This window comes from Protopterus annectens, chromosome 13.part0 (genome assembly GCF_019279795.1).
Source record: "Protopterus annectens isolate FY-2018-M chromosome 13.part0, PAN1.0, whole genome shotgun sequence".
In the NCBI taxonomy this organism is placed as follows: domain Eukaryota; kingdom Metazoa; phylum Chordata; order Ceratodontiformes; family Protopteridae; genus Protopterus; species Protopterus annectens.
In genome coordinates, this window is record NC_056747.1 from 1,195,139,106 (window position 1) to 1,195,162,787 (window position 23,682).

The following is a 23,682-nucleotide window of genomic DNA, read 5'->3' on the forward strand; positions in this document are numbered from 1 at the left end:
AAAAAAAAAGGTTGGTTTCTCTCTTCAAACAAGTCCTATAAGCTGCTGCCAAGTCATAATTCCGTACCTACAGACAAAGATAGAGTCATGGTTATATGAGGAACGAAGGTTTACACTTCTGTTACCCTTACTTTTCAGGGCAATTAATAAGTATTTGATCTGTGTTCTGGCCTCATTAAACAATGTTATCTTGGTTGCTTCCACTTCTGACTCTAAGCAGTAGGTGCAGATCTTACTTTCGCAGGCCACTGTGATTGCCAGACCCAGCGTTAAGTGCAGTTATGATGGTGTGTAGGTATGTCTTCTAAAGCAGCTACTACTGGAGCAGTTATCCACAGATATGGCTTCTGAATCTCAACCTATACCTGAGGATTTCAGATCTAAAATTGTAGATTCACTTTTGGACAAATACTTGGTGTTTGACTCTCTAGTGTCCACTCTTTTCAAAACTCGAAGACGAAGGTAAAACCGTGAAAGACTGAAGGCAGATCATACGCTTCTCAGTTCCTAGATACCATAGGAAATACCAAGCCAAAGCTACTTCCTTCATTAGAAGGACCGTAGGGCAGTGTAGAAAGAACAATCCCTAGGAAAAGATGTTCTGAAATCCACAAAGGAAAACTCTAATTTGGAGGCCTCCCTTTTCTGGCAAAAGTCTGTGACTACTTCTGCCACACCCACCTTTTTCTTCCCAGCCCCACTTTCCCTCTGTCCCAAAGACTCGCTCTCTCTCCCTGGCCAGGTGGGAAAATATTGTTTTTTTTTTTTTTTTGGTTATTGTTCTATTTAACAGCAGTGTTGGATAAAATATTATCACAGACAAGTGGGTCCTCTCTAGCATCAGAGGTGGCGATAGGTTAAGCATTCCCCTCTGAACCTCTGAGAGGCATGTCGCCACCTCCTCAAAACCATATTTGCCTTTTGACCCACATTATTCAAGACCTCTTAAATTGGAGGACCATCTAACAAGTCCCAAAGGAATTCATAGGAAAACTGTTTTATTCCAGGTATTTTTCTAGTGCCAAGAAAATACGGGTAGTAGAGTCCCATTCTAGACCCTGAAGACTTACCTAAGGAAGCCTCTTTCAAAATGCTGTCCCTTCAGACCTTGCTTTTCATATTGCCACAGGCTTTCTTAGTATCAGCAGATCTGGAGGACATCTACCTGCACATCTCTCTCCATCTTTCCTGCAGAGAATGTTCCTCAGGTTTTTATCTGGCTTTTCCCATTTTCAGTTTATTGCCCTGCCTTTTGGTCTGTCTACAGCCCCAAGAATGTTCCCAAAGTACCTAGTGCCTGTAGTAGCTTTCTGACATACTCTAGGAATTCAGATTTTCCCCTGTTTGGACAATGATCTGATCCAGGCTTTCTCCCCAGACATTCTTCTGCAGCATCTTCAATTCACCCTTCATCTTCTTACAGCTCTGGGTTTTACCATAAACTACAAAAACAAAATCACACATGATACCTATCTAGGAGCTGGTGTTGCTGGAATGCAGACTGGAGAGACAGAAAAGTCCATGCCTTCCTTCCCCAGGAAAAGGTTCTTAGTCTGTCCAGTTACTTCCAAGACCTGTCTTCCACAACCCCATTGAACAGCAAGGGAAATTTTAAGGACCTTGGGGTTCATGGCAGCCACCATTTCTATGCTCCTCCTGGCCAGGCTTCACATGAGGAAAACCCAGTAGTATCTGTAGTCGGGGTACACTACCACCCCTTGGACACCCTGAATCCCCCTCCTCCCTTTTCTCAAAAAAGAGCTTTTCAGGTAGAAGGGACTTCGACCCAGGTTTACCTTTTTCACCTGTTCTTCCTGTTCAACAAATTCATATCAACACTTTTGATGAAGCGTGGGGGCCGTAGACAGGATCACACTGAGTAGAGGGGAAATGGCAAACCCACTTCCTGAAGCAACACATCAGCCTAAAGAAAATGGAGCTGTTCTGCAAGCTGTCTAGGTTTTTATCCCCCTTTGGAAACCAGGACCGCTACAAGTATTCACAGATAACAATACAGTCGTGGCACATAAAAAGTCTTCCCAGCTATGCAGTTTGTCTCAGGAGGCATGGCATTTGGCAACATAAATGAACATACATCCCTTCTCAAGACAGTGTGGTAGCAGACTGCTTGAATCACTCCCTGGAGTAACCCAATGAGTGGACTCTGATCAGGAGGTCTTCCCCAATAATATCACTTCAGTGGGTCACCTCTCAGATAGACCTCTTTGCTTCACCAAGCAGCCATAAGCTTCCCGGTTCTGCACCAGGGACACTTGTCCCACAGCCTAGTGGACAGATGCTTTCTCTTTCCAGTGAGCAGGGAGGTTCATCTGTGATTTTTCTTCCTCTGCCTCCTCTTCTAAAGCACAAAAGGAAATGCCCAAACTCCTGTTACTAGCTTCATTTTGGCCAAGGCAGCATTGGTTCTCCCTGCTATTTCACCTGACAAAGGGAAGTTACAGGAGAGTTCCTGAACAGCCAGCCCTTATAACTCCGCAAAAACACTTGCTATTCCACCCAAATCTTCCATCTCAGATTGACCGTGTGGCTGATCGGACTGTAATACCTCAAGAGCATGCATCTCCTAGCCTTGGAGATCTGCCAGTAGAAAAGCTTACACTGCAAAGTGAAACAATTTCTCTTTCTCCTGCTGCAGTCAAGGCCCACTCTTAGCACCGGTCCCTATGGTTGTGCAGTGCTTCTGCAAATTACTACTTTATCAAGCTTGATGTACTGTTCCATAAAAACTCATTTGTTTGCTATCAGGGTTTGCCTCCCTCTTAGTCCCCGACTTATGGCTAAACTGGAGGTCAAGCTTTTCCTTAAAGGCTTATGCATCTTACTCCCCAGGAAAACCCGTCTCTCCACCTTGGGATTTTAGTTTTGTGTTAAAATGCTTACTCTGCCTCCTTCTGAACCAGCTTCTAGTTTCTTTAAAATTCTGTACTTGGGAAACCATCCTCCTTTTGACCCTCACCTCCACTTGGAGGATTTATGAGCATCACACTCTCTTGGCCATTTCCCCCTTTTTTTTTTGACAAACACAATGTTCTCTGTTAGGGCTAACCCATCCTTCTTGCCTAAGGTAGTGAACAAGCTCTCAGTCGGGCCATTCATCTACCCACCTTTTCTAAACCCCAAAACAGGGGTAAAGAATCTTACATTGTGTAGACATAGACAACTCCGATTTTACGTGGACAAAACTAAAGTGTTCGGGAAGACTAACCAGCTTTTCATGTCTTATTTGTCAGCTAAGTTGGGTCAGCCGGTCTCCAAACAAACTATTTTAGCTTGGATTTCAACGCCCGTCTCTTTCTGCTACTCAGACTAAGGAAAGACTGTACCTTCCTGCCCTACATCATATTCTACTAGGGCAGTCACTTCCTCAAGGGCTTTCTACAAAAGAATAGGCACTAAGTGGCTACATGGTTGTCTGTATACACCTTTACCAAACACTACAAAATTGATGCTTCTAACAGGTCCAGGGCAGTCTTTGCTAGGACAGTCCTTTCCGGAATGCTGGATGACACTTCTGATCAGTAACCATGGTGGCTTCTTTTGAACAGAACAACACTGATTCTGTCTCCTACACAGACTAGCTAAGGAGAAGTAGAAAGGATTGCCTTAGTTGCCTACAGTTGGGCCCACTGACATAAAATAGAGTTTCTTTTGCTGTCCATCCTGGAAACTCTAAGGCTAACAGCTTGTATTATTTCATATTAATACTAACTAGGCACATGTGCAACTCTTACCTGTGACATGGTTGCAGGATTACTCAATAAAACTCAGTGCATCTGTGTTGTGGGGGTCTGGTGAAGTGCCCAGAGAGTTCAGTAAATTTTAAGCACAGCCATCTGTTTTGGTCCTTTGGCATGGAGGTTGGCCATTATTGTTCCACTATATAGTGGAGGGGGTGTTGAGTAGGGCTGTTATTGAGAAATGCACTCCAATCAAGCTGATTTCAGTTTTCTGTAAATACTGTGCTGCTTTCTCAAACAGTAAACAAACACCTCTCAAACAATTGTAGTGACACTGATATAACACATTTTTAGAAAGGCTGTTCCAGTGTATAATACCATGTTTAATTTTAGAAACCTACAAGCGTGGCATTGAAGATAGATCTGGGCATCACTGCTGTATTTTTATGCCTTGCTAAGGCCTTTGGTAGTTTACCGCTTAAAGTTATTGATATTCATACTGTGATCAGTAAGACGTTTTGTAATTATTTTGAGTTATTTATTGTTAAATGAGAGAGTGCATCGAGTTTGCACATATGGTCATTCATCTGAGTAGAGCCATGTTTGCTGTGGCGTACTTCAGGGAGCTGTGCTTGGCCCTTTTTTGTATAACATTGTTTTTCAAATTTACTATCAAGTGCTTGGAGGAAGTTGGACAAGTGTGCAGATATTAAAATGAATGCAGTTGTAACTTGAGATAATTACTGTTATTGTCATTAAGCTAATCTCGGTTTCTCAGTAGTTCAAGAACAAGGCTTTAAATTTGAGTAATATGCAAAGTCATGCATGTTTGCTCAGCATGCCTTACCAAGCCAATTGTTCTGGATACTAATAGTCTGAAAGTGAGTGACTATATAAAAGACTTTGGTAAGACTTATGTGCTTTAGCATTAACACAAATTCTACCAGAACTAAAGCAATGAAAGTAGTGGGAGTTTTTTTGTACAAGTACATAAGAACTAGATCACCTAATATTCTTGTAAGCCTGTGTACTTCATGTTTTTGACCAGTAGTAGAGTATAATTATTCCTTTTGTTATTCTAAATGATGGATTAAGGTTGCAACTGGGACTTGAAAGAGTTGACAGCACAATATATTTGCATGCCACAAGTGTCAATACAGTTGAGGCAGATATTTCAATGGTCCTTGCACTATATTGGAATATGTTCCCGATTGATAGACAAGTATTGATTCATTAAAGCTGTTCAAAGAAGTTGCTCATTCCTGGGTTGGCTGTCATGTCTTCAGTGCATCAGTCTGGAAATGTGTGTTCTGACTTGACCCATTAGTGTCCAAATACAGTTAACTGTAAATCTACTGTGAGGACATGTTAAACAAGATGGAGGCTAGGAAACCAAATACTAGAAAATTACATGTACATATTAGAAAAAAATCTCCCCACACGCACTTTTTGCCCATGTAGAGATAAAGGCACAAGTAAGGCACAAGTAGCACTGGTCCTGGATTACCGGTTTTCTTACTTTCTTGTGCATCTTTAAAGGTTCATATTTCTGTCTCAGCCTGATTGCCTTGGACCCCGCACACACACACACACACTCTTAGTACTTTAAGCCTTCAAGAAAACAGCTTGTAAAAGGAGTTTTGCATCTTAGACCTGCAAGAAGAGAGAGAGAGACATTAGCTTCACCAACGGATCTTAACTGTGTTTTAGGGGAACTGACCATAGATCCATTTGTGTCATCCTTCAGTTTTTCTTTTCTTGGAAGATGCTGTTCTGGGTGGCTGTCACTTCCATTAAAGGATCTGAAAACTGTACGGTCCCTCTGATGTGCAGAGAGTCCTTTTTAGTCTTTCATCAGGTCATGGTGTCCCTTCACACCAGTCTGTCTATTGAGTCTGAAGTCATCACAGAGTTGTCCCAGAGTCTAGACATTCATTTATCTGTGTTCTTTTCTAGCCCTCAAAACAAGCAAAAGCAAAACCCTTTCATTCCCTGGATATGTTTAGACACTGGAGGTTTTACCTGCACAGAGTTCATGGGAGATTACTAGGCTCATGGTCCTGGGCCTTTGCAAGCCTAGCCAAGAGTTTATCCCCAGAAAAGAAACCACAGTCAGCACCTGTTGCCCCTGTCAACACAGGTGGAACCCCTGGGACAAATTTGTGGTAGCCCATCCACTCATCAGGGTTGCACTTCGAGGGTCAGCGATGTACTTTGCTTGACGTATATGGGGAGTCTATTACAGAGACGGGGCAGCCTTTGGGAGACAAACCTCTCTCTCCAGCAAGTTTTGTTAATGTCACATATTAGATTTAAGCCTTTTGATATTGTACTAAGAGAGGAGTTAGATTTACGGATATGGAGCATCTCTAGTAGAGCAGGGTCTAAGATTGCCTTGTAGGTGAGACACAGTTCACCTGTGAGCAATCTGTATAATACCAGTGACAGTGATTTGAGCCTGTCGACATAGGACAGGTGATAGAAGCCATGGATTCTCTTTGTGAGGTATTTCTGTGGCCTTTCCAGTTGGTGCAGGTGTTTGGAGTGGTACATAGCAAACGGGGTGTTGTACTCAATTATTGGCCTAATGAGGGAGGAGTACACAGAGGTAATAACCTCCTTTTTTCTGGATGCAGTCCCTTTACTTATGAGATGAGCCAAGTAAAAGGCTTTTCTGACCACTGCTGCTACATGATGATCAAATGTGAAATTGTTATAAACTTGTGTACCCAGGTCTCTCACCACAGGTTGTGTGCTTAGGGGGTTGCTGCTAATGTGGTAATCAGTAGGTGTCATGTTTTTTCTGAATGGCATGATACTGTTTTGGCATTTAACTTAAGACCATGACTTTAGCACCAATCATTTTAACTGTGAGACCATTTTGAAGTATGTGAACATCATTTAGGGAATCAATGACAGCACTCAACTTACAGTTGTCTGCAAATTTGGTCAGCCACAGGCCTTTTGTCTTTGCCTGGACCTCTGAGACGTAGATGCCAAACAATAGGGGTCCCAGGACAGATCCCTGGGGGGCACCACTAGTGACAGGTCTGCTATCAGAGGTAGTGGCACCTATTTTGACCTTGTGGATCCTATCAGTGAGCCAGTTGGCCACCCACCTGATGAGATAGGGATTTACACCAAGTTCTGTTAGCCTTTTGATGATGCCCGAGTGGGGGATTGTGTCAAAGACTTTGGCCAGGTCAAGGAAAGCTGTGTGTACTGACTTTCCCTCATCCAGTGCCGTAGTGACAGTTTCAAAAAAGTCAACCAGGTTCAAGAGGCAAGATCTGCCCTTGACGAATCCAAACTGGGTGGGATGAAGTGCTTGGAGATTGCCTATATCCTTGTTTATGAGGTCCATAATAATACGCTCCATGGCCTTACAGATCAGACTTGTCAAGCTAATGGAGCGATAGTTACCAGGGTCAGTAGTGGCAAATCTTTTGTGCAAAGGGATGACTATGATGGATGAAAGGCAGACCATCTATTTGCTTCTATGGCAAGGGAAAGGAGGGGAACCCAGTCACTCTTTTCACATCTCTTGTACGTTGTCTCTTATTGCCACTCTGCTCATGGTAAAATTGTTTTAGGCATGACACATTCTGCTAGAGGCAGTGAAGCCACCACAGTGAACCTCAGAGGGGGATCTCCGCACTCTTTCTATCCTACACTTGGCCCTTGGTGCATGCATTGTCAAAGCACTTTAATCTGGGGTTGACTCTCAAGCTAGAAATTGGTTTCCTTCTGGTATTCTGCAAGACTTAATATCCTAACAAGTTTTCTCCTATTGTCCACTTTCAACATTGACTGTAGCAGTGAATATGATGAACTTAGTACACATGTGTTTAAGAACTTGCTATAAATGTAGATGGTGGACTATAGTCACTCGTAGTCCAGTTTCTGTCCCACCCCACCCCCGTTTTCTCCTTGGTACCCTTGACTGGGGTGGCTTCCCATATGATCCACATTTCACCTTCCCTATTATCTCCTTACCAGGCCTTATTCCCTCTTTACTCTTGCCATACTTCTGGAGATGGACATTGGGAATTCTGAGGTAGACATGTGACTCTGGTGACTGTGCCTTTTTGGTCCACTTGAGCTTTGATGCCAGGGTCCCTCTTTATACCACTGATATCCTTACATGACAGTTGGGGGGAGCTGGATGAACTTTTGGTGAAATATACAGCTGTGGCAACGAGGCTGGCTGGGTTACCTGCAGAGTGACACACCAAGAACTAATGACTACAACAGTGAATGTATTCAAATATTTACATCTCTGATTAAGTTCATAACACAACTGTACTGTCTTGGCAGCTATCACCTCAGGTAGGAGAATTTCTGAATTGCAGTCCTGTGTGTAAGAAACCCTGCACAGTGATCCATACAGTTGGTGTGAGCTGTAGGACCACCCCTTCCTTTTTGCCCAAGATAGTATCTGAACTTCACGCAGTGTGTATATGTATAGTTGCATGTCTTTTATACAAACTGAAAGAGCAAGGGAAAAAAGTATGTTATATTTTTTTGGTGTCCTTAGACAATTCAGAAACTGTACATCAAGAATGGAGCATCTAAGGTAGTCAGATCATTTTTTTGTTTTGTTTGTTCCATGTCAGGCAAATAGGGTTAGCTGTTTTCATAGGTTCATAAATGATTACGAGGCTAAAGACTTGGAGTCTTTTTAAGCCTAGCCATGCTTCCCAAGGTGAGAATCAAACCTTGTGTCTATGAGGCAACCCCCCCCCCCCTTACCCATTATGCCACTCCCAAATATTGTCTAAGGGGCAGGCCAGGTGCATTATTTAGTTATGAGGGTAATGGACCTGTGAGGATCCTTTGAGATCCTACTTTGTCAGGGCATCAGCCACCACAGCAGTCTTTAGGAATGTATCAGAATACAGTATTTGTGAGGCAACCATTTAGATGACTTTGCATATTTTTCAAAATATTCTAAGCTTGAGCTGGATCGTAATGCTAGACACAATTTGCTGTTGCAGTCTTACAAAGCAGTGGGGCATCGGACAGCTTTAATATTCTTCCTGTGGATGAGTAGTTATGCTACAGTAGATATTTGAGGATTACTGCTACAGTGTGGGCTGCCACCTTTCTTTCTCCAAGTTAGTCTTGTTTTCCACTGCCATAGGTGCCTAAGTGGTTGAAGGTGAGATACACTCATACCTGCCATAGGTATATGATCTGGCGAGGGAGCAGGCATGAGGACAGTAAGGTTTAGGTCCCAGAGGGCTTTATAGCCCAAGGGTCAGAGACATTATTTGCCTCTATTCAAGGCATATGTACTGCTACCCTTTTCTGAAAACAGAACTGAAAGTGTCACAAGCCATGCCACTGTTTTATGTTTTAGGCCAATGTACTGGGCTATAGGTAGAGTATTTATCCTGTTGTTAAATTGTCAAGTACTACATACAAGTATGAAGCTTGCTGTGTGGTTGCATTACTTGTGTTGCTTTTGAGCCATTCCATACATGCAAAGTTTAGTCGTTCTTCCAATTTTTTCCTAATCTGCACTGAATTAATCCTTCAGCTTTATCTTCTCTGATGTCCTTTTGTTTTCATCTGATTCATGCAAGTTCTGCACTTTTGAAGTATTTTTTTTTTTTTTATGTGGGTGAATATCTAAATGTGTAAGTTGAAGGTAGTATCATCCATATTAGAAATAGTACTGTATAATCTACTGTTATATTTTTTGGGGTTAGTACTAAAAAATATAGTTCAAAACATTTCATTGTTTAGCATTTTATTGAAGAAAAGCTTTAATGTCTTCATATAGCTCAGGGTCATAATTTAAAACTGCTGAAGCAAATACAAGTGTACAAGCTCATATTTATTTGACTTGTGCAAGGTTATTTCAGAGTCTTAATTTTATTTAAAGGAAACTAAAACAACAAATGTTTTTCCATTTTTAGGGTTCAGTGAAGGATCAGTTGAAAGCATACGGAGCGTTAACAGAAAATGTTACACGAAAATATACACGCCAAATATTAGAAGGGTTGTCATACCTACATAGCAACATGATAGTACACAGGGATATAAAAGGTAAGGTGTGCTGTGTCCCTTAATTTCCAGAGCATGTCATGTGACCACCACCATCAGGTAGATATAGTCAGAAACCATTTTCAGATCACTTCCTTTATGACTGAACATGTTGTGCATCCAGAATCTTTTATTTTGGGACCAGAATTGTGCATTAGTTGATTCTGTTACCTCCAACACTTCTGTGAGATGATGCTGTATAGGTTTTGCTCAATTCATTAGATGGTGTATTCCCTTTTAGAGGTGATGGGGAGAATCGGTGTCCTCCATGGCAATGTTAGCAAGAGCAGCACTACTTGTTGTGTATGTGGCAGTCGCTAGCTAATGCTGACAACTGCATTTCACCGTAGTCATGTTTATCTCACTCTGAAAGACAGCCCAGGTCATGACTGTGTTTTAACATTCATGTTATGCGTGGCATGCTGTGAAAATATTTTCGTCTCATATCAAAAATGTTTGCAAATAGCATGTTTTCCATTCTTGTTACCCAGTCTTACATGTTGTTTGTTGAACTCACTGATGACCTTTTTGCTAGCAGAAAGCCTGTTTGTTTTTTTGCATTCTTAAACTAAATCCATCATTAACTTAAACGTTAGTACATTACTTATTTAGTTGACTTGTCATGGATATAAATATGTGAATTTAAGAAAAGGCCACCTGATTCGATCAAGTCTTTCTGACATGAGAATCCCTGTAGTGATGTACATGCCAGCACTTTTTCTATCCAGTTATTCCAGTGCTTTATTGTCCCTTGTGTATATAAAAAAGTAGTCCCTTAACTTGAATTTGAACCTTGAAAATTCAGTTTGCCATTTTGCCAGCTGTGCCCACTATTTCTTTCTGCCTGCTTCTTAACACCAGCTTCCACCTAACTAGTGATGATATCATAACCCATATCAAGTTCCCAGACTCCTTTCTATTTACAGGGTGTACATGCCCAGTGCTGTCAACCTTTCTTCTTACTGCCGCCTACTGGTTTTATTAATGGAGTCCTCTGCACACTGTTGACTGTCTTCATGTCCTTATTTCTTTAATGCTTTAGTAACTGTGTACTTTTCCCCAGATGTTTCCGAACTGTTGCCTTGTCCCTGTACAGTGAATGACTCCACAAGCCCACCCACCACCCCCACCCAAAGGTGCAGTCATAAGTCCTGTAGCACTTGGCAGCAGCCTACTTGCACTGTTGTATATTTGAAGTTAGTCTTATTCCCAGAGTTTCTTCCTGTCCATGTAGTTCTTTTGATCTGCTCATCCAAGTCTATACTTCTGTGTCAGAGTTCTCCAGATTGCATAACTCATTCCCTCCAGTACAGTACTCTTGAGTGTGTGCTTTCAACTCCCAGTGGGTGTGGCTTGAGCCAGGGGGTGGGGGGAGTTAACACCTTACAGTTCAAACAAATATTCATATTTCTGGGATCATAATTGTTACTAGAAAACTATAAATGGCAAACTATTAAGGTTAAGTTGATCTTTAAATTTAGTTGCATACATTTAGTTTAATGCGTTCAACTGGATTTTATAAGGCAAAACAAAGTCAGTGAATATTAATTTTGTAATGTTTTATAAACAGCTTATGTTATCTCAGTAACTATTCAAGCAAGACACATACTGCCAGCAGGATTTTCTTCATACAGCTATGAGCTTTCATTGAGGCTATGCTGTTCTATTTGTGTTACCTTAATGTCGAGATATTTAGAGAAATATGAAAATTATTACAATACTAATAAACTGTATACAAATCATTATCTTTTTAGCTGCATTACACAGAGGCAGAGGTCAAATATCAGTACAGTTATGTTTGCCATCATGTATGCTTTAAGAAGAAATATTCTGATACCTTGTATGTGACATGGTTTTGGAATTATTAATGCAAATATGAACAAGCAATATTTGACGCCTGGAGGCATTGGTAGGAGGTAACTGCAGAAATGCCTGGAGGTGCACTTGTCTGTACAGAGATGATAATGTACTTTCTACATTAAATCATAGTTGTCCATCTGTTCAGCTGTGTTCATTTTACCAGGTATAGCTGAAGGTCAGTATTTTTACATGTTGTATGAGTTTTGGTGGTGTCGCTGGATTGATCATGTCTTTCATTATTCTGTTATATCACATATGGATATGCTAAACAGTATCTGCACCATTATTGAGCCGTGTAATACCTCACCAGTTGAAAGACTGTCTAGGTAAAAATTTAAGTCTGTATATGTATGCTGTATCAATCCGCATAGCAGATTGACTGCAGGTAATGGGTTATATATTGGTCACTGTGCAAGTATTTTTCTGTTTACTTGAACTTTGAAACTGTATAGACACACACACATGTGTGTGTGTGTGTCTCTCTCTCTCTCTCTCTATATATATATATATATATACATATATATATATATACTTTCTTGGCAACTCATCAACCCTGTTAAAATTCCCCTAAACATGCCATGTCTAAGAAAGTTCATATGTTGTAGACACAAAAAAAAAAGAAAGACTTGCACACAACCCTGCAACTCCCCAGCCCACGTAAAACCAAATCTCCAAACACAGATTTTCATTTCATTGCGAAAAAATAGTAACTTCAACTGCAAACTACACTTTTGCCCTCAGAAGCAGCCATTCCACATAATGCATCCCTGTAGAATTGAAATGTGTTCAAATCTGAATGAAAACAGTTAAAAAGTAAAGTAAAGCAAAGCGCTGTCTGCAACTAGCATTTGGAAGGTAAGATCCCAGGCAAAATTATCCCACTTCTGTCTGTTGAAACTATCAGATTCTAATACTATCTTCACTGTTTTGCTAAACTACATTAAAAAATTGGCATTACAAAAAATGCTTAAATATATAAAGACAGTAGTAGGAAAACCACTCCTGAAGTCACTGTACTTTTATTAAAACCTGCACAAATTGTACAAACTGAGGCAGCTAACCTAGTTCATTGTGGTCAGTAACACTTGAAAAAAATAATGGATACGTGAAATATGTCAGACTTTGGCTTATGTGATACTATCTTACATTTTAGAGTTAAGGAACTATATAATCTGTTCTGTAAAAGTAAAATACAAGATATTGTGTGCATTTCATGCCAGACCCCCTGAATTACTCTACATGCATGGTGTGAGTGCACACACTGCAATGTGTGTTTGTGTGTGTGTGTGTGTGTGTGTGTATATATATATATATATATATATATATATGTATATATATCACACACACACACACACACACACACACACGCGTGCGCACACAATGCTGAAACCATTTTTAGAACTAATGGCCCTTTTACCTGAGGTGATATTTGTCTTCCACTTGTCCAGTATATTATATTGGAAAAACTACGAGAAGTCTTGCAGAAAACATATATGAAAATGTGTTATCTATTAAGAAGAAAAATGTTAATATACTTGAGCAAAACGTGATGTATTATAGTGGATTTAAGAAGTTTCTCTTCTTTACTGAGCAGCTGAACACTGATTATAGAGAAGGAACGCCACTTTAAAGTGCGGAGAGCTCTTCTGGCAAAACCGCTTTGATGTATGAAGGTTTCCTGGGCTAAGTGGTCATCTAAATATCAAGTGAGAGTTAAAAAAAAAAAAAAAAAAAAAAGGAATACTCTATTTAATTTTTTCATTGTTGCGGGTACACACACACACACACACACACACACACACACACTGTTTACATCACGTGATTGTGTCCTAGTTTGTGAATGGATATACAGTATGTGTGACATAATTCTTTGTATGTATTTAAGTAGCTCATTGGTGATGTGTAACTATTTTAGGGAGGTCTAGTGAGTTAAAGACAAATGCACTAAAACATTAATGGGTATTTTGATGTGGTGTTTTTCCTTTTAGTTGGTTTCAGTTGATACCAGCAGCGATACATATATGGGTTTAGTATACTTTCTATTTTATTTTTCTTTATTTGCCAGTTCATCTTTATATAGGTTCATAGGTGTGTACTAGGCTAACGGCCCTGGAGCCTATACAAGCCTATCCCAAGAATATTCTCAGGCATCTTGCTGCCGGACATTAGTTCCCTGTGCCCCTATCGAGCAAGAACGTTGAAGTGATCCCCAAGGTGAATTTCCTATTACCCATCCATTTGTCAAGATTTTTCTTGAAGAGGGCTAGTGAGGTGCTTTGCTTGACGTGAATGGGGAGTTTATTCCAGAGTATGGGAAGTCTCTGGGTTGGGAAATTGCCCCTCCAGCAGGTTCTGTTTCTTGTGGTGATGAGGTTAAGGTCCTTTGAATGTGTGACATGGAGGAATTGAGATTTTTTCAGATGAAGCATGTCTAACAACACTGGGTCAGACATGGCTTTTGTAGGTCAAGCAGAGATTGCCTCTAAGTAAGTGATATGAGACTGATTGAGCCTTTCTGTATAGGGCATGTGTTTGAGTCCTAAGATTTTCTTTGTGAAGAACTTTTGTGGCCTCTCCAGTTGTTAAAGGTCTCTAGTGAGGTACATGCCGAATGGGGCATTGTACTCTATAATAGGTCTGAGGGACGAGCAGAGAAGGATTATGACTTCTTTTTTCCTGGATACGGAACCTTTTGTAATGAGGTGTGCCACGTAGAAGGACTTTCTAACGACAGTGGCAATATGGTTCTCAAAAAAGAGGTTGCTATCTACCTGTGTCCCCAGATCTCTTATCACACCTTCAGAGTTAAATGGGGTACCATCATGAGCACCATGTTCTTCCCGAAAGGAATGACTATGCACTTTTTAGCATTGGGCTTAAGCCCATGGTTCTAGCACCAGTCGTTGGTCTCTGTGAGGCTTTTTTGTAGAATGTCTACATCAGCTTGAGAATCAATAAAAGCTCCCAGTTTGCAGTCATCCGTGAATTTGGTTAACCAGAAGAGTCCCTTTGTGTTGACTTGACCTTCAGAGAAGTAGATGCCAAACAGGAGAGGACCCAGGACCAATCCTTATGAGACTCCACTTGTTACTGCCTGGTAGTCAGATTTGGACTCCACTACTTTCACCGTGTGGGTTCTGCCAGTGAGTCAGTTGGTAACCCATCTTATGACATAGGGGTTTATGCCTAAGTTAGTGAGTGTCAATGATTCCTGAGTGGGGGATGGTGTCAAAGGCCTTGGCAAGATCGAGGTAGGCTGTGTGAACTACCTTGCCTTCATCCACTGCTCTGGTGACCGCTTCAAAGAAGTCTGTCAGGTTGAGCATGCATGATCTACCCTTAACAAACCCAAACTGCATGGGGTAGAGTTTGAAGGTTCCCTATGTTCCTGTTTATAAGGTCAGTAATGATGGCGCTCCATAACATTACATATCAGGCTCATCAGACTAATGGGGCAGTAGTTCCCAGGGTCAGTAGTCGCTCCCCCTTTGTGGAGTGGAATGACTGTAGCGGTGCGCCATTCGGTGGGAACAAAGCTTGAAGTGAGGCTGTGATTGAACAGGGCACTTGTGTGGTGCCAATTCACTTTATAATTCGTGTAGAACACAGCCAGGTATATTATCAGGTCCCATGGAAGCTGTATTCTTGGTTTTGAACAGTGCAGTTTCTACCTGTGCAGCATGATATTAGGGATTTGGCACTCCTGGTATTGGGAATGGGCCCTTTAGGAGGTGAAGGGGGTGGGGGGTAAAGTTTGCACTGAATCTGTCTGCCAAGATATGGACAATATTAGTTGGCTCAGTGTAAGTGGTTCTGTTGTGCAGTAGCTCAGAGCAAATCTGCACATTGTTATGCGGATTCTTGATATAACTAAAGAATGCCTTGTGGTTATCTTAAGTATGTGAAGCAATTTTGTTTTCGTAACTAGTTTTAGAGGATTTGATGAGGGATCTCAGTTTTTTGCTGAGGTTACCAAGGGAGTTTGTCAAGTCTTGGGACTTGACCCTTTTCTGCAACAGTTTTTTCCTTCTGTTGTAGAGTTTGTTAGTGGCAGGGGGCCATCAGATTGGCTTTCTTTTTTTGGAGGAGAGCGTCTTGGTTCTGTTTGGTATGGCCCGTTCCATGCATTTGTGTATATGCTCATACAGTGCATTGGTGTATGATTCAGCAGCCATGCACGCAATCTCCATTTGCATGGGTGACGTGAAGTTTTCCACTTCTGTTTTTAGAAGCTCAAAATTAGCTTTGGAGAAGTTCTTCACGGTGGTTTCCTTCATGGGGGGTGAGGGTGGGATGTGGATATCCATGGTGATTAACCTGTGGTCAGATCTAACCAGGGAGGAGTTGATTACTAGTGTAGAGCATCAGTCCCCCTTGTTTGTAATGACCAGGTCAAGGATGTTTCTACCTCTGGTGGGGGTGAGAATGTGTTGGTCTAGGGTCTTGGAATTAATAAATTCCAGAAAACGTTGGGCAAATGAGTTGTTACATGAGTAATTCTCCCAGTTGATGGAGGGGTTGTCTCCCGGTATTAGGTTGAGCCTTAATCTGTAGCAGGCTACAACTTGGATTGCAGTTTTATTCAGTGTTAGTTGCACCTGAAATATCTCTGATGCATTATGTTGAGCAACTAGTCTGGAGGTGTCTGTATTTTTTATAAAGATGGATACACCATCGCCTTTAGGGCTTTGGTCCAGATTTAGGGGCCAAAAGGTGTGGTATGCATTCTAGCCTATAGCATATATACTTGAAGTGAGTACAAAAAATCCTATAAATTGGTATTTTTTTAATCCTCCTTGTGTATATGTCAGAAATGTACTTCTCATTTTTTTCCCTTTTTCTGTACATTTTTTATGCAGTGGTCATATTGAAAAATTAGCAATTCTCACTGTACAGGTATGTGATTATTTTTCTTGAGGATGTTGAAAGAAAAAAACAATTAAATCTAAAGTGACAACTAAACATCTTACCCTATTGCCCTTCTGTAATTGGTCATGCCAGTTTATTTTCCATCATGTCAAGAGCAGAGCTAAGCATAGCTGTCAACCAGGCAACTATCGGGGGTGGGGGGTTCCATCTGTGGCCCTGTCCCTACCCTCCAAGTGGCTGGTGTACGTTCCCACCAAAATGAGGGCCTTATTTGCCCCTTTTTGTTGTTAATTTTGCCTGTAATGCATTTGTATTCATGAACATACCACTGTTAATCTCTTTAGTTCTCTTTTTTTCTACTAAGTGAAAACATTTTCTACTAAGTGAAAACATTTTAATTTGGCCATATGTAAAAGATTCAAACACTCATGTAGTAGATGTGGAGACAGATTTTCATATGTTTAGGCAACATGCTTATATTTCATGTTTCTAATCAAATAATAGTTAAGTGGAAAAATAAGCAAACAGTTGTTTGAGTGGTAGTACTACAGTTGGGTAAAAACTGCCTGTTTGAATTGCATTTATTGGAACTATTTGAAGTTTGCTTTTCTCTGGGGAGTTGTTGCAACAACCCACAGACTTCGTTATATTTTGGTCAAGGGTGAGAGGGATGCAGCTCTCTGTATGGGATATGTGGTGGACATGGAAGAAAAATTACACTTTTACCACAAACACAGATTTGTTAGAAACTACATTCACACAGATATCTATTGATTAATTGTTTTGTGACTTTTGCAGTCTAGTCTTGCCTGTCACCTAACCACCATATAGAGGGTCATCTCTAAAGACTTCCCGGTTGTCAGTATTTGCCTTAAGCTCATACCTTGTCACCATGTGTAGGACCTTTTGTAGTTCATCACATATCATATTCATTGTTCTTTCCCAATCACTTGGATATCATGTAGGTAATACCAAAGCTTGGAGATTCTTTGAGTCCTGTGGTTGCTTGTTTGCATACAGCCAAACCACAAGTGCAAATGCCACTTTGAAAATGAGTCATTTATACTGGAAAAGTCTTTGTAGGTTCACTACAGAATTTTTGCCTCATTAACTTCCATTTGAAGATACACTTGCACCAAATCATTTTTTGTAAGTTTCACTCCCCTAGTCAGGGATGCAAAGAAGAAAAAAGAAGAAACATTGCAATGAACTCATGTGAAATTCTGATTTGTATGAGTAGTTTTAACTCTTAGTAGCTTGCTTATTTTTGAGATGTTATGATTCATCATCTGTTCTTCAGATGGACTCTTATGAAAGCATTCACGATGCTATTACATCTTTTTATCTGCATTATTTCAAAACCCCAAGATGCACCATAGAGCCTAAGTCCTGTTAAGTCAAACTGTCGTGTATTAACACTACTTTGAAAAGCTAAGTTAACATACCACTAATTGTATAACATAATCTGTTCTACTTGTGTTGTTTGCAAACTTGCTAGTTCTTCGATGGATATTCTTCGTGTTTCACTGTTGCAGTCATCACATTAGGGTTATCCCTGCCAGGGTAGCCCTCGGCTAGCCTAAATACCAGAGACTTAGGATTTCTGCGTCGGTTGCTGTCACTTGAAGACTGATGTCAGGTCATCAGTAGTATAAAGGAAGGCATCCGATGCCATTCCATCAGTCTTTCTTGCCGTGGAGCCCAAAGCAGAAGAAGTTCGCATGAGTGTCGGTCGGCCGCTACCAGAGTTTCATTTCTGAATTGAAGTTGAAGCCTTCGAAAGCTAAGTACCCCGTTGGGGATCCTTTTTTCTTGCAATAACAGATGTCAGTAAAAGTTAATAATTGTCTCGCCTTTGGAAAGCAGATGCCACACCAAAACTTCCACTCTTACTGTGTCACTTGTCTAGGCCCAGGCCATGACGTCCCTCATCGTCACTTCTGTGCTTTAACACCAGAACTATCTATTGTCAGGCCCTTATTGTAGCCAGATATTTCCGTTTACAGTCATCGAATTCCTATGTGACTTCGGTAAGCCATCCGACAGCAGATCTTCCGAAAAAACGTAAAGACAGAGACAGACCGCACAAGACCAAACCTTCCAACGATGCTTCCATTAAGTTAATAGTCAGTCCTCCGGAGCTCAGTGAGGTGCCTTTGCAGCCCCTGATGCCCACTTCAGTTAATTTGCAGGCTGCTACAGAGACCCTTTCGGAGTCCAATATGCCTCAGAACTCTTCTTCGTAAGGATCCTGCGGTCGTCTCTACCTTGGATGGGTCCAGTGCCGCTGTGCAGGCACCGGCTTCCAAGGAAGTCCTTCACAGTACCGAATCCCAACATAGTCTGACACCTTCTTTCATGGCTACCATTCTTTCGAAAACTACAAAGTTCCTTAGGACCGGGGGTCGAACCACACTCAAGAAACCGACTACCCATTCTTAGGCACCTGCTCCCTTGCCTCAGTCTCAAATGCTTAAAATGGCAGAACACCTTACCATGCTGATTAGGGGAAACCAAGCCACTTACTCAAAAAGGAAAAGAGATCTGTCTCCAGTAGTTTTATCTGAGCAAGAGTCAGATGAATCCGATGCATTGGCCTATGAAGACATGCAGCCCCTCTCCACATATGAGGATTCTGATGCAGAGGAATCCATACCTTCAGCCTCTCCCCCAGAGGATTTTTCCTTTGGGGAAACCCTGCATACCTTAAGGGAGCATTTCCAATGGGAGAGTCAAGACTACCCATAGTCTAAAAAGAGACTCTGTGTTCCTGGACCTTCTACAACACAGGCCCTTAGTCATCCTCCCAGTCCTAGATATGGTGGATGATGTCTTCCTTGAATCAAGCTTGACTCCAGATGCCCTCCCTCCTGCTTCAAGAAAACCTGATAGGTACTACAGAGTCCCTGACTCTCACAAATATCTTTTTAAAAATCCAACAGCTGACACTGAGGTCATTACTCAAGGGCCTAAAGGAATTAAAGCAACCTCAGCTAAGAATCCCACCCCTTCAGACAGGGATTCCCGAGCAGTAGACAGATGGTTAAAAAAATATACACCTCAGCTACTCTTGCTGTCAGGGCACTAAATTGTCACTTCCATATGCTTATGTATCAGCAGCATACCTTGGAACTCCTTAAACAAAAGATTTCATTCCTTCCTGCATGGGCAGAATCTAAAGATTTACAGGACTTAATGCATTCTGCTGGTCAAGTAACTAAACACACTTTGCACTGTGGTTTTGAAGCCCTAGAAGCCTCTTGCAGAGCAGCAGTCACCTGATCTGTAATTAGAAGACATGCGTGGCTTAAGTAACTACCCCTGCCAGACCATGTCAAATCAAAATTGTTGGATGCACCCTTGCACAAAAATAACCTATTCGGCAGTAAAGCAGAAGAGGTCTTAAAAAAGATGGAAGAAAAAGCAAAATCTATGCAGACTGTTAAAGATTTCTTACAGGTTCAGCCCCCTAGATTCAGCAGGCATTTTCCCTCCAAGCACTGCGGGGCCAGCCTAGGTCCTGTGGAAACAGACCCCACCCCCCAGACAGCAGCCCCAGGGGTTGCAGAGATCTAAGCAGTGGTCTGCCTCCACTTCAAAACCAGGGAGTTCTAAGCCACCTCCTTATGGTAAGAACTTGCAATGACCTGCCCCTTCCCAACCTTGCCTCTGCCCACCTTCACATACCCATTAGGAGGAAAACTCTCCTTTCACTCAAGCACCTGGGCCTTCATTACCAAGGACCAATGGGTTCTGACCATGTCTCAGGGGTACAAATTCTCCTTCCACACCCTTCCAACCCTAAAAGGGTTCCCAGATCTACCACCAAATCAGTGGACGAGGCTCTAAAGCAAATCCATTTCCTGCTCTCCTTGGGGGCAGTAGAGCACGTTCCTGCAGAGCAGAAAGGCCAAGGCTTCTACTCCAGACTTTTTCTGGTACCCAGAAAAGAGGGCACCTGGTGCTCCATCCTCGATCTATCCATTCTAAACACCTTTTGGTGATCCCAAAATTCAAAATGCTTACCCTCCAACAGCTGCTACCCATGCTCTCCAAGGATGCCTAGCTAGCCACCCTGGACCTAAAAGAGGCGTACCTCCACTTTCCTGTCAGGGAGTCCCGCAGAAAATATCTCCGCTTCAGGACAAGATCTCAACACTTTCTGTTCTCTGCACTTCCCTTTGGCTTATCTACTGCTCCCAGAGTTTTCACAAAATGCCTGTCTCTGGCCATCGCCTTTTGCAGACAAAGAAATATTCAAATTTACCCCTACTTAGACTGCCTTATTCAGGCAGACAGCTAGGATAAGCTGTTCAAAGACCTGGCCTTTGTAAAGGACCAACTAACCTCCCTAGGGTACACAATCAACGAAAAGAAATCCAAACTGATACCCACCAAAAGGGTAATCTTCCTTGGGAGCAAGTCTGGAAACAGCATCCTACATGACATGCTTTACACCAGAAAAACAAGTTTTCCTATCAGCTTGCTTCTCAACTGGCAACCAGGCCTCAGCTTTCTGCAAGGAAAATCCTGCAAGCCCTGGGGTTCATGGCCTATTGGATACTCCTCATTCCATATGCTAGACTGCATATGAGGAACCTTCAGTGGTACCTAAAGAGCCTTTGGTGTCAACACTCTCAAGATCTGGAAACTCTTCTGCCTATTATTCCTTGCCTGGGAAGGAATGTCTTTGATGGGCAACAGCCTGCTCCCACAACAAGGGACTTCCCCTTTCACCACACCGCGCCGCCCAGACCCTCACCCCAGATGCATCAGACTATGCTTGGGGTGTACACCTGGACAGCAGGTGCATACAGGGCCACTGGAACCCCCAGCAACTTACCCTGCACATCAGTCAAAAAGAGATGATGGCTGTGCAGCAGGCCTTGATAGCTTTCAAACCCCTTCTCTCTCCAGGGGTTCTGATCAAAACAGACAACACCACTGTGATGTGGTACATCAACAAGCAGGGAGGGACTCACTCCTACCCGCTGTGCAGGCTGGCTATGACCCTTTGGTCCACAGCCTCTTCCATGCAAATACACCTGTTAACACAATACCTGCCAAGCTCTCTCAACTCCCTGGCAGACCAATTAAGCAGAAACCTCTGGGATCCCTACAAGTGGTAGCTCAACAGAAACAATTTCTTCGTAATGACTCAGAAATGGGAACCCCGGAGGTCGACCTCTTTGTCTCCCACACCAACAATCAGCTCAGCAAATTCTGCACCAGGCAGCATCACTGCATGGCTTGGAAAAGTGGATGCCCTGTCCTTTCCATAGGTAAACCTCTCTGTCTATGCCTTTCCTCCCCTGCCTCTCATTCCCAGGGTACTGCCCAAAATAAGGGAGGAAAAGCCAAGGGCCATTCTCATAGCTCCAGACTGGCCCAGACCACACTTGTACCCCTTGCTTCGCAGCCTGTCCCCTCTGCCTCCATGGAATCTTCCTCAGATTCCAAACCTCCTAACCCAGAGGGAAGGGAAATTCATCCACCCCAATTGCAGGCACTCAGTTTGGCAGCTTGGCTTATATCCTAACCCCTGACCAATCTGCCATCCTCAGTAACCAGGTTCTGAATGTTGTTCGAGAGGCCAGACTCCCTAGCACCAGAAAGTCTTATGCAGATAAATGGAAAAGGTCTGCACCTAGATCCAGACTAAATGGGCCAATACGTCACAGCCCTCCATCCCTCTCATCCTGGATTACTTGGCTGACCTACTGCACAGTGATGTCCCTTTCTCCTCTATACAAATTCATGCCTCTGCTATTTTTGCTCATTTTCCCATTGAGCAGTCTCTTTTTCCCCACCTTCTGATTAAGCAGTTCCTCAGAGGGGCTAGCAACTTGAGACCACCCAGAAGGGCACCAACACCAGCTTGGTACCTTAATTTTGTCTTGGCCCGTTTCAAACCAGCTTCTTCTGCAGAGCTAAAATTTGTCTCCTGGAAGATGGCCTTCCTCCTGGCCATCACTTCAGCCAGAAGAGTCTCTGAGCTGCAAGCACTCATGGCCGTGGAACCCTTCATCATCTTCCATGCGGACAGGGTTTCCCTCAGAATTAATTCTTCCTTCATGCCCCAGATGGTGTCCAGTGTGGCTCTTAACCAATCCATCAATTTACCCACCTTCTTTCCTAACATCCATAACAGTGGGGGAAAGGATTCTGCACCCTCTAGATGTGCACAGACAGCTCAGATACTATCTGGACAGGACTAAACCCTTCAGAAAGTCTGACCAATTGCTGGTTAGCTTTGCTTCACTGGAAGTAGGCAAAGCCATCTCCAAGCAAACCATTTCCAAATGGATAGCACATTGCATCCATATCTTCTACCAACAGCATGGTAAGCCTCCCCCCAAGGGGTCAGGACACACTCCACCAGAGCAGCCTCCACCTTTGCAGCTTTCTTCAGAGGAGTCCCCACCAGGGACATCCTGGAGGCTGCCACCTGGACATCTGTTCATGTTTTCACCAAGCATTACCACCTGCCTCTCTTCTCCAAATCTAGGGCAGGGTTTGCCTCTGCAGTCTTGCAGGGCATGCTAGCCAGCTTCCTGGACTGCCTCCACCCATTTCTTTAGCTTTGGGAATCTACCCAAATGTGGTGACTGTAACAGTGAAACAAAGAACATAATACAGTTATGTACACTTACCATAAATGTAGATGTTCGAGTGTATTCACTGTTGCAGTCCTGGTTTCCCTCCCTCCACCCCCCTTTCTCCTCTTTCTCCTTTTGTTACCATTCTTTTTTATTGTTCTCCTTCCCTTACAAGGGACATATTGGTATTTATTTTCCACTGCTGGGGTTCTACCACCAGAGCCTGGCTTCCTACTTTGGGGCTCCTGACAGGTTAGGGCAAGAAAAACTGATGTAATGGCTTCAGATGCCTTCCTTTATACCACAGACAACCTGATGTTAGTCCTCAAGTGACAGCAACTGATGCAGAAATGCTAAGTCTTTGGTATTCAGGCCGGCCAAGGGCTACCTGGCAGGGGTAACCCTAATGTGATGACTGCGACAGTGAATACACTCGAACATCTACATTTATGGTAAGTGTACACAACTTTTAGTTATGTACTTACCATAACTTTAGATGTATGGGATCCATCTTGCCTACATTCTGTACAGATGGGTTCGGAGCCGATCCTCGGCTCCGACTCGGCACGCTATACTATAGAACGAAGTCTCTTATTGGCTGAGCC

At 42.5% G+C, this 23,682-nt stretch overlaps 1 protein-coding gene across 1 annotated transcript in view; it reads left to right on the forward strand.

The window, feature by feature from the left end:
* Window positions 1-23,682, forward strand: part of MAP3K3 (mitogen-activated protein kinase kinase kinase 3) — a 1,217,405-nt gene that overhangs the window by 933,803 nt on the left and 259,920 nt on the right. The window contains exon 15 of the mRNA XM_044055195.1: window positions 9,623-9,752. Within this exon, the coding sequence (XP_043911130.1) occupies window positions 9,623-9,752 (130 nt within the window). The remainder of the gene's footprint in view (window positions 1-9,622; window positions 9,753-23,682) is intronic.